Source organism: Phocoena sinus, chromosome 15 (assembly GCF_008692025.1).
Source record: "Phocoena sinus isolate mPhoSin1 chromosome 15, mPhoSin1.pri, whole genome shotgun sequence".
Lineage (NCBI taxonomy): Eukaryota > Metazoa > Chordata > Mammalia > Artiodactyla > Phocoenidae > Phocoena > Phocoena sinus.
Window position 1 is genome coordinate 49,600,259 of NC_045777.1, and position 13,265 is coordinate 49,613,523.

Below are 13,265 nucleotides of genomic sequence, written 5' to 3' on the forward strand. Positions count from 1 at the left end.
GCTCTGCATGGCTCCCACGTGGGCTAAGGCACCCTGTGTACCCCTGCTTCAACCCTGCAAGCCCCCAGCCCTGGCTCTGGTCCTGTGCGGCCCCGTCACCTGGCACCACGATGGCCTCACTCCTCTGCCACAGTTTCACTGCCCCCTCCCCTCCACAGAGGAGGAAGTCAATCCCGAGGCCTGACCCCAGGTCAGACTCCAGATCCACCCACCACCACAGCAGGCCACGCAGCAGCCCTCGGCTGCATGCAGGCCCTAGGGAGGCGACCTGAGGTGCCAGCTGTGATGCGTCCAGCCCCTCCCTGCTGCCCATCCTGCCCACCCAGGGTGTCTCCTCAAGCCCCCAGGGTACCTGCAGCAAGGCCAGGTCTGCGTCCTGGGCCAGCTGCTGCAGGTTCTTCACAGCAGACGTGGTCTTGATCACACGCACCAGGGCTGGGGAGCAGTCAATCGGGAGCTCGCCCAGCAGGGACTTCTCGTCGCTGAGCAGCAGAAGGGCGTGGTACGGGCTGTGGGGCAGAGACACGGGTCATCACAACCAGCGAGCCCCAGGCCCTTGCCCTGGGTGTGCATCTGCAGAGAAGAGGCCGGGGAGGAAGCGGAAGACAGTGCTGTGCCCTGAGGCCTCTAAAAACCTGCAAGGATCACCCACAGAAAAAACTGAGGAAGGCCTGACGGGTGACCTGGCTCCATCCCACCTCTGGGATTGCCCAGCAAATGTTCGTTCGAAAACGAGTGAATCTTTCCTAAGGAAAGAGTCCCAAATATGGGAAAAGCAAAATCCCCACTGCAGACTATGAATAGAACTACCTAGAAATACACTTAGCAAGGAAGCCCGGGGCGGCGCACAGGCCTGGGGAGGGAGGAGGGACCAGGCAGTGCTTTGCTTTCTGTCGTCTCAACATTTTCTATTATGTACCCAGATTTCCTTTTCTGGTTAAAAAACGTTTAAGGAAACAAAGGACTTGATGGAGGAGGGGGAGGCAGAAGATTGGGCTCAGCGCTTTCCTTGAAGGAAATCAGTGACATGAAGAAACAGATCTCACAAGTTCTGATCTGAGCAGGAGGTCCGGTGAGTAACACCATGAAGACACAACGTCTCCCGTGGTTGGCTCCTGGCCCCTGCCATGATGCTTAGCCCCACAGCCCTGCCCAGGTCCTCGTCTGGGACCGCAGCATAGCGCCCCGCTTGGCCAGGCAGTGCTGAGAGGGCCCGTGGGGAACCTGGGGTGGTCATCTCTAGACAAAACTGGACACAAAGGCGTGTATTTTTACTCTGTAAACAGCAGCGCCCTACCTGCCAATTTCTGTGGCAGGAAGAGGAAAAGACGATTTTTGGAACCAAGTACTTGGTAAACCTCAGGACACAGGAGAGCAGGGCCCTGGCAGGGTGTGCGTGGGGCTGGCACTCACCGGATGGCCTTCAGGCTCTGCTCGATGGCCTCGGGGGGAATAAGGCTCGTGGCCGCGTAGTGGATCTTATGGGGCAGGCAGAAGCTCACCTCCAGCCAGCTGTTGACGTGGAGCCGCACCACGCCAGATGTGCACAGGCTGCAGAGAGCGGGCCGTCAGCCACCCACATAGCAGCTCCCAGCCGTGCACACAAGCCACACAGACATCCCTGAGGGCGCCTCCTCCCAGCACACGGAGGAAACTGCAGGGGGAGACTTCCAGAGCAAGAAAGCATCTTGTCCCGGACCTCAGTATGTGTAAGAGAAGAAAAAGTATTAGGAACACCCACAAAAACTGTATTCCTGGCCAGCCCTGGAAACTCTAGTCCAACTAGAGAGCCAGGGCTCCCATCTCTGTCCCACAGGCTCAGTGCACTAGGGGTATCCTGAGGCCGCCTCTGCACACCTGAGGAAGGCTCCATCACAGTGGGCTGCCTGGCAGGGCAGGGCCTGTCACCAAAAGGGAGAGTTGAGCAGGAGAGGAAGGTCCTGCCGGGGAGGGGCCCATCCCCCTGCAGACACCAGCAGCCCCAGGGGCTCCACGGCCACCGCCAATGCCAGCCTCGGCTCAAACCTTCGGCTTCCCTCGTCTCCGTGATGGAACTTTGGTTCTTTCAAGCCCTGGCCTTGCTCAGGCCAGACATGGCAACTCTGTGTCTGACCCTCATTTCTCACATCCCACCTCAAACCATCTGTCAATCCTATCTGCTTCATAGCAGGGACAAAGTCCAGACCTTCTCCGTTCCGGCCCCCTCTGTCCGCCCTCTCCACTCAGACCCCCAGGGTTCCCACGTAAGCAGTCCCAACCAAGACCCCAGAGTGCCGGAGCCCTGTGCGACCTGCCCACTCTTCTCCGACCCTGTCTCCTCCCCGCCTCCCATGGGTCCAGCAAAATAGGCTGCCCTGCGGCTCTCCAGGCCCATGTAATTGCCCTGGCCACACACTCTCCCCCAGGTGCCCCGGGGTTCCTTCCCCCCTTTTCAGATCTCAACTCAAGCGCCACCTTCTCAGTGGCTCAACCATGAGCCAGGCCCCACAGGCTGCTCACAGTTCCCGTGTGTCCTGTGCACCAGGCAGCAGCACGACCTGCCGTCTCCTGGTCAGTGCTGTTTCCCGACCAGAATTCAGTCACAAGGTGCACTGCTCACCGTACAACCCGTAATGGTGGGGTACGTGGGGGCACTGAGGGCATTTCCTGAATGGAGGAAGGAAAAGGCCCGAGGAACATGTGTCCGCTCTGGGGGGACCATCTCTCAGGAAGACCCTGCCAGGAGAACAGTCTCCTAGCAGCGCCGTGCAGGGGGACCACACACAAAGCTGGGGCCATGGCTCCGTGGCATGGCACCTGGTGTGGACGTGGGGGGAGCGACTGCTGGAGCAGAGGGCAAGGGGGTCTGTGCCCAGCCAAGGCCCGCCTGCCCTGCCCGGGGTACCCTCCCCGTCACACTCCAGCCCCACTCTGCTGGCCCCGCTGGTGCTCAGGTCTCAGGGCTCTCAGGCACACAGATGCAGGATGCTGGGAGGCGGCCCCGCGGCCCCCCCCCCCCCCCCCCCCCGCGCCCACAGGCCGTTCTTACAGCCTCTCCCCACAGCTCCGCCCAGACGGACGGCAGAATCCATGGTCAGCAGTTTCAAATGTAAAAATAAGCCTTCATTGTCTCCAGCAGGGAATGGGCAACGGGCAAAGGACCGTGGGAAGAACACAAAGCACGTCTGTGACCTCAACTGCCCCAGGACTCCTGCCAATACCGGCGTCTGCTCCCTCTGCCTGTCCTGCCACCAGGGCGTCAGGAGAACCAGGCCCCCAAGAGACCCCCTCAAGGGACGGTCTTAGGCTCTGAGCTGCAGGCTGTAGCTGAGTCTGGAGGGCAAAGGTTTGGCCAATGCTAATGACACAGCCCCTTAAGGTGAAACCCAGGCACGGGTTTGGTGACTGTCACAATTTGGGGAAGAGACCCCGGGTCCTTCCCCAGGTCCCAGTGGAGGACACCGCTCTTGGCTTCTTCCAGGAGGAAGCAAGTACACCTGAGCAGACAGAGGCTCCTGGAGCCTCCCCACTCCTTGGCCAAGGGCCTTTGTGGGCTGGACGGCTCACGTCAAACCCTGGGAAACAGCGTCTTCAGGGATCAAAAGTCACACGAAGGGGACCCAGGGTAGTGGCTCCACTTGCCTGGGCAACATTTATGCTCTCAGCATCTGTGTATGAGAGAAGCAGGCAGGGGAAACTGGGCGCCAGCTCCTCCTCCATTCACTTCACCCCAGCTCGGAAAGGCTGGTGGATTCAAAATCAAGGTCTTCCTGTCTCTGAGCTCCCCTCTAGGACACGGCTCAAAGTGCCTGCTAGAATGAATGCCGCAGAGTCAGAAGTAAACACTGAGAGGCCTCTCATTTCAGAGGTAGCCGTGTGGGCTCCTCAAGGAGCCCAGGGATGCCACGTGCAGGTTGCCGAGCCACATGGCACATGCAGAGGCCCCAAGCACTGGTTCGGGCTCCTGGGGCACAATTTACAGCCCTGCACTTGGGGGCTCCCACTCAGCGGTGCCGAGAAAGACACAGGGAATCGTAAGCAAACTGTGTGAACACGAGAAGCCCAAGAGAGTGGTAAGAAAAGGGATGGGGGGAGGGTGCAGGGGTGTGTATGGGCTGGGAGGGGGCTTGGGACAGGCCTCATGGAGACTCAGCTGCAAGTGCCGAATCTGGGTACCAGGGAAACGAAGAGTCAAGGCCTGTGCAGACTCTCCATCATGTCACTGTCCCCAGAGCCCTGGCCACACAGTCTGGGCACATGCTGGCATGGGGTCCTCTTCTCTGGGGGGAGACACGCCCTCCCTGGGTCCCTAGTTTCCACGTGGACTTTACTCCATGTTCCCAACACTGGCGACTGCCTCCTGTGGGGCACTTGGCACTGAGGCTGGTGCCTCTTTACAAACAAACGGAGCTCTGTAGCGTGCAGACCCTGAGCGCCATCTCCAGCAGCACCCGAGGGCCAGCTGCAGGCCCAGGCGAACCCCGGGACACCCTGGAACAAGCCAGGAGGGAGGGCGCCGCACTGGGAATGTCCTATAAACCCCACCGCTATCAAGAGGTGAGCCCGGAGCTGTGCTGAGGTCTGTCAGGAGGAGGAAAGAGAGATGTTTGCCCTTGTTTCTCAAGTGTGTGCGGCTTTAAGACAAAACTAGCAGAGCAGAAGTTGGGCCCGAAATGGGTCCTGGGAAGCTCTCACTTCTATTTGCTGGCAGTTAACGGTTGGGTCTGGGAACTCTGAGGAAAAACACTGCCCCAGTGTGAGGCTTATCCGGCCCCTCACACAGCTCCCAGACACCGCCCCGCCTGCGACTTGAGATAGATGCTCCTCCAGAGCCCGCGTCCTGAGGCGGCCACACCGGCCTTCCAACAAGCTCTTATCTTTCACACCCCAGACGACTGTGCACCAGCTCATTTCATCAGCTCACACCTCAGCATCCTAGAGAGAATTTCAATTCCTAACCTAACGTCCTCCTCTAGCCTCGGACCGGTCACCCTTCTTCCTGCCCCAGGCCAGAGACCTTCGAAGCCAGCCCTACACCCTTTGGTCCAAACACAACATGCACTGGGACGAAACTGCACATGACCCACGAGGTCTGGGTGGGCTCCAAAAGGCCAACCTTGAAATGTTTAAGTTTAGGTTTAAGTGCGTTTCATGGCAACAGAGACTGAAATTCCCAGGATACTTGCGGACGTGTCTGTGGGCCCACCCCTGCTCTGGATGGGCAGCAGTGAGGCAGCATCCCCAGCGCACACAGCACCGCCCACAGGCCCGGACCTGGGTGGCTTCCCCAGGCTCCCAGCCTCCCGGGCCCACCACAGGCCCTGTCAGCTCTGAGAACTCTTCAACAAGCACTCCTTCAAGCCCCACGGAATCCACATCAACGGGACTCGTGTTTACTCATCCCTTCAACCACATGCCGAGCACGAGGGCTGTGTCACAGAAAGTGAGGGGATGTCCCTGACCTCATGGGGTGCTGTCACTCAAGTCACAAAGCTGCACAGGCAGACACAGGTGCTGGGCAAGTTGAGGCGGCCACAGGCGCCTAAGTCCCGGGGCACAGGACCGCCAGGCCACACCACAAACCCGGATTTTAATTAAAGCAGCCAATCCAGAGCCATTCCTTTGCAAAGTCCCACCCCAACCCCTAACCTCAACCAGTTCTCACAGCTTCCAGCCTCTCACTTCTGCTCTGAGAACGCCCTTCCCAGGGGTCAGCCAGCAAGTCTCCACCAGGAAAGAGCTGTATGTTCCCCACCGCCTGCACAGCCTCCCCTTCTTAGCTCCAAGGTGCAGTCCACCCTGCAGGAGCAGAGTGGGCCAGGCCAGACCCTCGAGGCCAACATGGACCTGGTGGGTCAGAGGGAAGGCCACAGACCAGGGGGCTCCTGGGAAGTCTCAGAGCCGCTGCTGTTGCCAGGCGGGGACAGGGGACGGGGAGGACACCGATGCCCCTGGGACTCCTGCGGGAGAAGCACCGCCGGTTTCCCTGGGGCCGGACCCAGGACCCAGGAGCCCGTTTCCAGACCCCACTTGGTCAGAGTGAGGTCTGGAAATAGGAAGGATGGGGTGGTGTTTCACCTGGAGGAAACTGACACACCTCGGTTCTGGAAGGAATCTAAGTGCTGAATGGTGGACCCTGGCAGCTGTTTTTGCCGCAAACGCTGACTCCTGTCCTTGGAACTAGTGCCACTAGAGGGTGCTGGGCTGCCGCAAGCCCCAGCTCGGCCGGCCCAGCAGGTCACCAAGGAAGCAGCCAACTCTCCAGGGCCTCATTCCCTCCAACTTTCCAACACAATTCAAACCTAAGAAATCACAGCTCATTATTCACTTAGAAACATAAAGTCTGGTTCTGGTTTGCTTTTTATTGTAATTCCACGTTAGTGTGAACTTAGCTTGTAGTCTAATCCTACTTGAGGCATGCAAACTCCCACTCAGAAAATGGCAACAGTTTCCAAGGAAGGGGTTTCTCATACCAGGCCACCCAGACCAGAGGGCAGTAATGCTCTTACTGCAGGAAAAACTGCCATGTGATCATGTGGAAAAAAAGAGACAGGGTCAGACTACAAGACCAGAAATCTGTTCTGGGTCAAGACCAAGGCTTCGCCAAGAGGTCTCCAGAGCAGGAGGGACCAGAAACCAAGGCAATCATGCAGCAAGGGGCGTTTCACGCTGCTCTGATCTCCCCCAACGCCCAGAGGTCACCGAAATAAAGAAACGGAAACTCCAGCCCGGACGCACACCCCAAAGGACAGCTCTCCCTCCCACATAAAGGCACCTGTGCCCCCAAAAGAACACGGGTGAGGGGGGAAAACTTCCCTGGCGGTCCAGTGGTTAGGACTCCGCTTTCACCACAGAGGGCGCAGGTGCAACCCCTAGTCGGGGAACTAAGATCCCCCAAGCTGTGCAGCTGGGCCAAAAAAGAAAAAAAAACCAAACAGGTGAGGAGTTGGAGCAGAGCGCTCACAGAAAAGGAAACAGGGATGTTCCACACGTGAAGTCGCGCACACCTGCGTTCAGATAAAGCTGCCCTGAGACCCCGTCCTCCACACATCACGGTGGGCAGTACCCAAAAGCTCACAAGACCCTGTGCTGGCAAAGCTCAGGTGCTGCTGATGGGAATGCAGACTGAGCCACAGAAAGAAGCGCCTCCAAATGACACGCACACCTGACCTATTCAGCCCGGCAATTCTACTTCTAGGAATTTATCTCATGGATGCACAAGCACTCGCACGAAATAACATGGATATAGCTGAGCAGCGCCTCTTTCAGCAGCAAAAGCTGGAGTCAATGATGCCCCAGGGAGGGGGCAGGCAGCTGTGCAGCAAGAAGTCAGTGCCTGTTTACCCAGACAGACGTCTGTCGGTAAGCTGCACGTCAAAGCGAGGAGGTAAAGGGCGAACCGTGCACTCAGTGCGCTCTGGCTACGAAAGGGTTCACCGTATGTGCTTTAGCACCTTGCGATGGGGCGCACGACACTCACTGCCTGATGCGCCGCACCTGCCACCAGGAAGGAGACCTGGTGAGGGAGCAACGGGAAAGAAACTCTGTGCTCTGACTTTCAGACTCAAAGGACAGGTGACCTTTTCAAAGGCTTAAGTTAAAAAAAAGGAAACTTACCAAAAGGTCATAGTGATTATCACTGGGTATGGGATTATAGATGATTTTTATTTCCTTTATATTTTTTTATATTTCCTAAATGTCTATAATAAACACATATCATTGGTGAAATCAGAAAAAATATTAACATCAAAAAAAAAGAAAGGGACTTCCCTGGTGGTCCAGTGGCTAAGACTCCACGTTCCCAGTGAAGGGGGCCCAGCTTCAATCCCTAGTCGGGGAACTAGATCCCGCACGCTGCAACTAAAGGTCCCACACGCTGCAGTGAAGATCCCCGATGGTGCTGTGGCCCCAGCTCTCAGATCAGGTCCACCTCCAGCAGGGAATGTGGGTCCACTGGACAGAACGAAACCCCGAGAAAGCCGGGGTGGGGGAGGTGCGGGAGCAGAGGAGAATGTGGGGAAGTTGGGGGTGGTGGAGAGGAGAGAGGCCTGCACCTACACACTATCTGTCCAGCAACATGCCTGGTGCTGCAAGGTCCCCTCAGCCCTGAGAGGCCCCTGGTGAGCCAACTGGCCAGATGCACTTGGGCAGACAGCCCCCCACCCCCATTCCCCATCCCATCCCCACTGCAGACCCAGGGCCAGGGAGCAGTGGTCAGAGCCACACGGACGCTCTTTAAAAAGAAGAGAAGTGGGGCTTCCCTGGTGGCGCAGTGGTTGAGAGTCCGCCTGCCGATGCAGGGGACACGGGTTCGTGCCCCAGTCCGGGAAGATCCCACATGCCATGGAGCAGCTGGGCCCGTGAGCCATGGCCGCCGAGCCTGTGCGTCCGGGGCCTGTGCTCCGCAACAGGAGAGGCCACAGCAGTGAGAGGCCCACATACCGCAAAAAAATGAAAAAAAAAAAAAGAAAAAAAAGAAGAGAAGTGCCTTGCTGGTCCACATTTAAGAGAGTTGGTGCTGAGCCACTAATATGAGCAGTGTCTCCAACGCCTGCTGCCCTCACACACTCAGCGTCCCAAACCCCCACGTCCCCGGTGCGGGGGAAGCAGAGGCAACCCCAGCCCCAGCCCCTGAGCCTCAGTCTCCTCGTGGGTGAGGTGGTGACAGTGACCATGCCTAATGAAGGTGGGCCTGGAACTTGGCACGGTGTTGCCCTCAGTCAGCGTCACCGTGCATTTCAGGTCCCATGCTCAGCTTTCTTCAGGTTCATTTTCTGGCTAAAGACAAGTCTGGAGGTGACCGTCCCAGCGGGGCTCCTCCCCAGCCTCCCCCCATCTCAGGCACAGCAGGGAAACGGCACCAGCCCGGAGAGGCCCATGGGAAGCAGGCCACCGTCTCACCTGTCGTAAGCGTCCTTGAGGTCCCTGGCCAGCTTGCACTTGGGCAGGATGTGATGGAACGGGGACTGAGGCCCATCATTTGCTGCAAGAATTGTAACACAGAGGACTCAGAGTCTGCACAGCGAGGAGCTTGCACAGGCCAGAAGACAAGCTTAACCTAAAAAGAATTTTAGGTGGCTGTAAACCAAACATCAGGAAATTCTCCACTGGTGTGCTCAACCGTCTTTATAAGGGATGTCTAGATTTACCCTTCACCAGTGGCCCAACCTGACCCTGTAGCCACAGCCCTCACAGGAAGAAACCCTTCTGCAGCTACCCTGCAGGCTCCCCGCAGGCTGCCAGAGCCACCCCCACCTCAGGCCAATCACTCCCTGCCTCACCCCACTCCTTCCCCCACACACACCAGTGCAATTTATTTTCATGATCCAAAGTCTCTTGTTAATCTTTTCTCAAAAATGTCTAACAGAAAATATATGTACTTAAATTAAACTTTTAAAAATTTCCTGTGAAAAAGTCACAGATTCTAAAGAGAATGTTTAAAAAACAAAACTTCTGGATTGTTATTAGCTAGTACATAGCTGGGCAAAACAAATATATTACACATTTGACAACTAACTGTCAAACATCAAAAGATAACTTTTACTGAAAAAATGCACCCGAGTGACACAGTTCATGTACACTTCTACTTATTGTTAAAATTAGCCCAGGTTCACTGGCAAATCTGTTCCTAGTTTTCTCTTCTGTTACGGAGGTGCTGACCCGAGAAGACGGAGGTGAACAGTCTGTGACAGGTGGGCATCTCTCTGCTCTGAAATGTTGACAGTACACCAAAGCCTCATGGGGATCTATCATCAGACATTACTTTTAATAACTGGTCAGCTGATAACTCAGTTGGGTCCCCCTTCAATTTAGGTGAAAGCAAAGAACTCCCCCCCCGCCGCCAGCTCAATCTTCCTGCTGCCCCTCTGCATGCCCCCTGCTTCAGGGGACTGTCCAGCAGGACCAGGGCGGGGCAGGCGGTGCCTGACCTGCAGGAAGAGCCACCGTGCAGGGGTCTGGGGGGAGGGGAACGTTTTGGGCTGGGAAGCCACTCCTGGAACATCAGTTCAGGAATCTGGGTCTAGCTGTGTCCCTTGGGGATCTTCCTGTGCACCCAGGGCATGCTGAGCCCACCATACAGACCATAAGTTTCCACATCGGCCCACCCAACGGGGTCCCTGCCCAGAGAGGCCGCCCGCCGCCCTCACCGTCAGCCATGGCAGACACCTCGTCCTGCAGCGCCAGGATCAGCTTGGCCTCCCGCGTGAGGTACTGGCAGCGGCGCTCCTCGTGCTGCAGCACGGTGGCAAGGCGGCGGGAGAGGTTGTGCAGACAGTTTATCACCGATGGGTCAGCGTTGGCCTGCAGGAGAGAGGCCACAGCCAACTCGATCGTAGCACATGCACTCGGGGAGGACATACGGCAACACTCAGAGCCCCTCTCTGGGTGCCACCACTGTCCCCAGTCCTGGGTCCCCTCTAGGGCCTGTCCCAGCAACGTGGGCATGGAACGGCCGCCTGGACAGAACACAGATGGCTCCGTGGGGGTCCCCGGTGGGGAGGGAGGGGGGACACAGGCATTTCTAACAAGCAGAGAGAGGTGCCTATGCTCAGGGCCCCAGGCCAGGGCCATGCAGAGAGAGGTGCCTATGCTCAGGGCCCCAGGCCAGGGCCATGCGGAAGGCAGAGGATGTTCAGGCATCCACTCTGGACGTGACAGAGGCAGCCCAGTGGCACAATGGAAGGCACAGATCCCATCAGCCACCTGCTGTGCGACCCCGGGTCACAGGCTCTCATCTGAGAAAGGAGAACAGTGGCCCCTCTCTCAGCAATCAGTCAACATGTCAAGTGCTCAGAACAGAGCAAAACCCCTGGCAGTGTCTGCGGTCACCAATGTGCCACTGAGTGCTAGTGGACAGGATCGGTTGTGTGAGAATTTGGTCACACAGCCCATGTTACAACAAGGACACAGTGTGAGAAACAGAAGCACCAGGCCCACTGTTCAGTGAAGACCTGTCCTCAGGGTAAACAGCTCTTCCTGAGACCCTGGCTAACAGAGAAGCCAGGAGGCGCCAGGCCATCCCCTTCCCTCCGCGCCCATGCTCACTCTGGGACCTATCAGGGGCCACAGCCAGGCCAGGCGGGCGCATCTACCCAGGCCAAGGGTGGGGCAGGCAGCTGTGGGGTCTGTGAAGATGGGACACGGAGCAGATAACCAGCCACTGTGACTCAGCGCTCCAGGAGGCCACCAGAACAGCTGAGTCATCCCGTGGGTGGAGGTGGGAGGAGTGGTGCCCACGATTAGAACCTCTGGTCGCCCCGCTCCCGGTTATCTACAGGCAGGGCCCTGCGGTGAGTGTCCACAGCCAGGCTCCTGGGCCAGACCCTGACCTGACTCAGTAAACCCGTTCACCACCTGGAGCTGGAGACACTTTCTGAGCTCCTACAGACCCATGTTCGTAAACAGAACACACTCCAGGCAGCACACCTGTGCGGGGACAGGGCTGAGGGCTGACTCCACACCGGGCCCACCTACGGGCAGCAGCCCTGCCCCAAGCCCAGGACAGCCCCTCAAGTGTCCCCGCAAGGTCACGGAACGGAGGGTCTGGGGTATAGGGTGTACACAACTGCCTCAAAACAAAATGTTCTGCTTTAGATTTTAGAGAAATCTGTGTAAAATTCCTCCCCGCAGCAAAGCAGAGAGAGGAGAATGACCTGGGCGCATGGTTACTCCCTTGAAGAAGTAGCCCAGTCACACCTGAGAGCCTCATCCTCCATCACGCTCCTACTGGCTAGGGCACAACGGTGTCGCAAGTCAGGCGTCTGGGGCCGCTCGCTCACACTCCAGGATGAGCGAGGATGGAGCGTGCCTGGGTGTCCCAACCGGCTGCACAGGCCAGGCTCGGCTCAGGGTGCCCACAGAGCCTGGGCTACGTGGGGCCACAGTGAGAAAGCGGCCACCCAGGATGTGCCAGCCCTGAATGGAGCTCGAGAAACACCCACTCTCCCCACACGCGACGTGAAGCAACAGTGAAGTGTAGGGATCTGCCTGCGAGATTTTCTCACCCTGAAACTTGTACCCAAATCCAGTCAGGCCTTCAGAGCTAACGTTCAGCTTGCGGAAAACACACGGACATGGAGCAAGCCTGACTGCACACTGAGATGGGTCCGACCGTGGACCCTTCACAGGACAAAGGAGGGGAGAGTCAGAGACCTGGAGACACAACCCCCAAGCTTGTGTGGGCTGGCTTCTGGTTTTCACCCAGGTTCAGACAGGTCAACGGGAAAAAACGCTGTGGCAACTAGGGCACGTTTCCATGGACCAGGTACTAGTTGATACCAACTTACGGTGAGTTCTGTCAGGTATGGTATAAAATAGCTGTCCCCCCTTTTCCAGAGATGACTTCTGAAGTATGTGGGGGTGAGCACACATGGGGTCTGAGACTTGTCTTGAAATACGTGAGCGATGGGTTGGGGGCAGATGGAGCCAGGGTGCAAGGCAGCTGCTGTGGGATCTCAGAGACAGGTGTGCAAGGACCATCAATCTATTGTCACTAGCTCAGGGTTTGTTTACAACTTTTCAAAGTAAAAAGGGTGCACATTTTTTTTTTAGCATGCACATTTTAAAATAACTACAGAAAAGAAGAAAAAAACTGGCCCACCCTTTATGCTATTTTAAATTCCTCCCACTGTTCACCTCACGGCCTCTGTGCTCTGAAATCCTACACTGCCCTGTTCCCACTGCTTTAACCTGGCAGTGAGCCACCCACCCGCTCCAGGATCTGGCCTCGCCCCCATTTCTCATCTTCAGTGGCCACAGGACGTTTCAGTGTGTAAAACCACTACCCTGTCTAATCATTCCCCAACTACCGGATACCAGGATTATTTCCAGGCTACTTATTATAAAACTCTTCGTACAACTTTAAAATCTGCCTGTTTTCTTGACTGTCGGGTCCATGGGTGTCATACACTCCGCTATCACACCCTGCTCCCCAGAGATGAGGGCTTGCCAGCAACGTCCAGGGTGGGGCCGAGGCTGCTTCTCATGGCCCACCCCACAGGGGCTATCAGTGCTGACGGGGGGAGAGCACTGGTCATGGTTTTGGTTTGTCTGTCTTTAACTTGAGTTCTCTTTGTGGATGTCTGTATTACGTAATGATATAAGTAATAAAGGGACACTGTGAAAATGCAAACACTATGGAAGTGCACGGAGCAGAAAGTAAGAGTCTCCTCTCGGAACCTCAAGTCCCAGGGACAGCCACCAGGAACAGCTGACTTTGTTTTAACTTGCAGCTCTTTATTTATCAACAAGGTGGGACAGTTTTAAGAATTAAGCTCCCTTCAGAA

The 13,265-nt window shown here is 56.8% G+C and overlaps 1 protein-coding gene across 5 annotated transcripts in view; it reads right to left on the reverse strand.

Annotated features, from left to right (window-relative positions):
* Positions 1-13,265, reverse strand: part of NPRL3 (NPR3 like, GATOR1 complex subunit) — a 35,528-nt gene that overhangs the window by 7,677 nt on the left and 14,586 nt on the right. For all 5 annotated transcript variants that reach the window (XM_032604964.1, XM_032604962.1, XM_032604965.1 and 2 more), the window contains 4 exons: positions 10,128-10,281; positions 8,881-8,962; positions 1,414-1,551; positions 353-509 (listed from right to left, as the gene is read on the reverse strand). In XM_032604964.1, the coding sequence (XP_032460855.1) occupies positions 353-509; positions 1,414-1,551; positions 8,881-8,962; positions 10,128-10,281 (531 nt within the window). The remainder of the gene's footprint in view (positions 1-352; positions 510-1,413; positions 1,552-8,880; positions 8,963-10,127; positions 10,282-13,265) is intronic.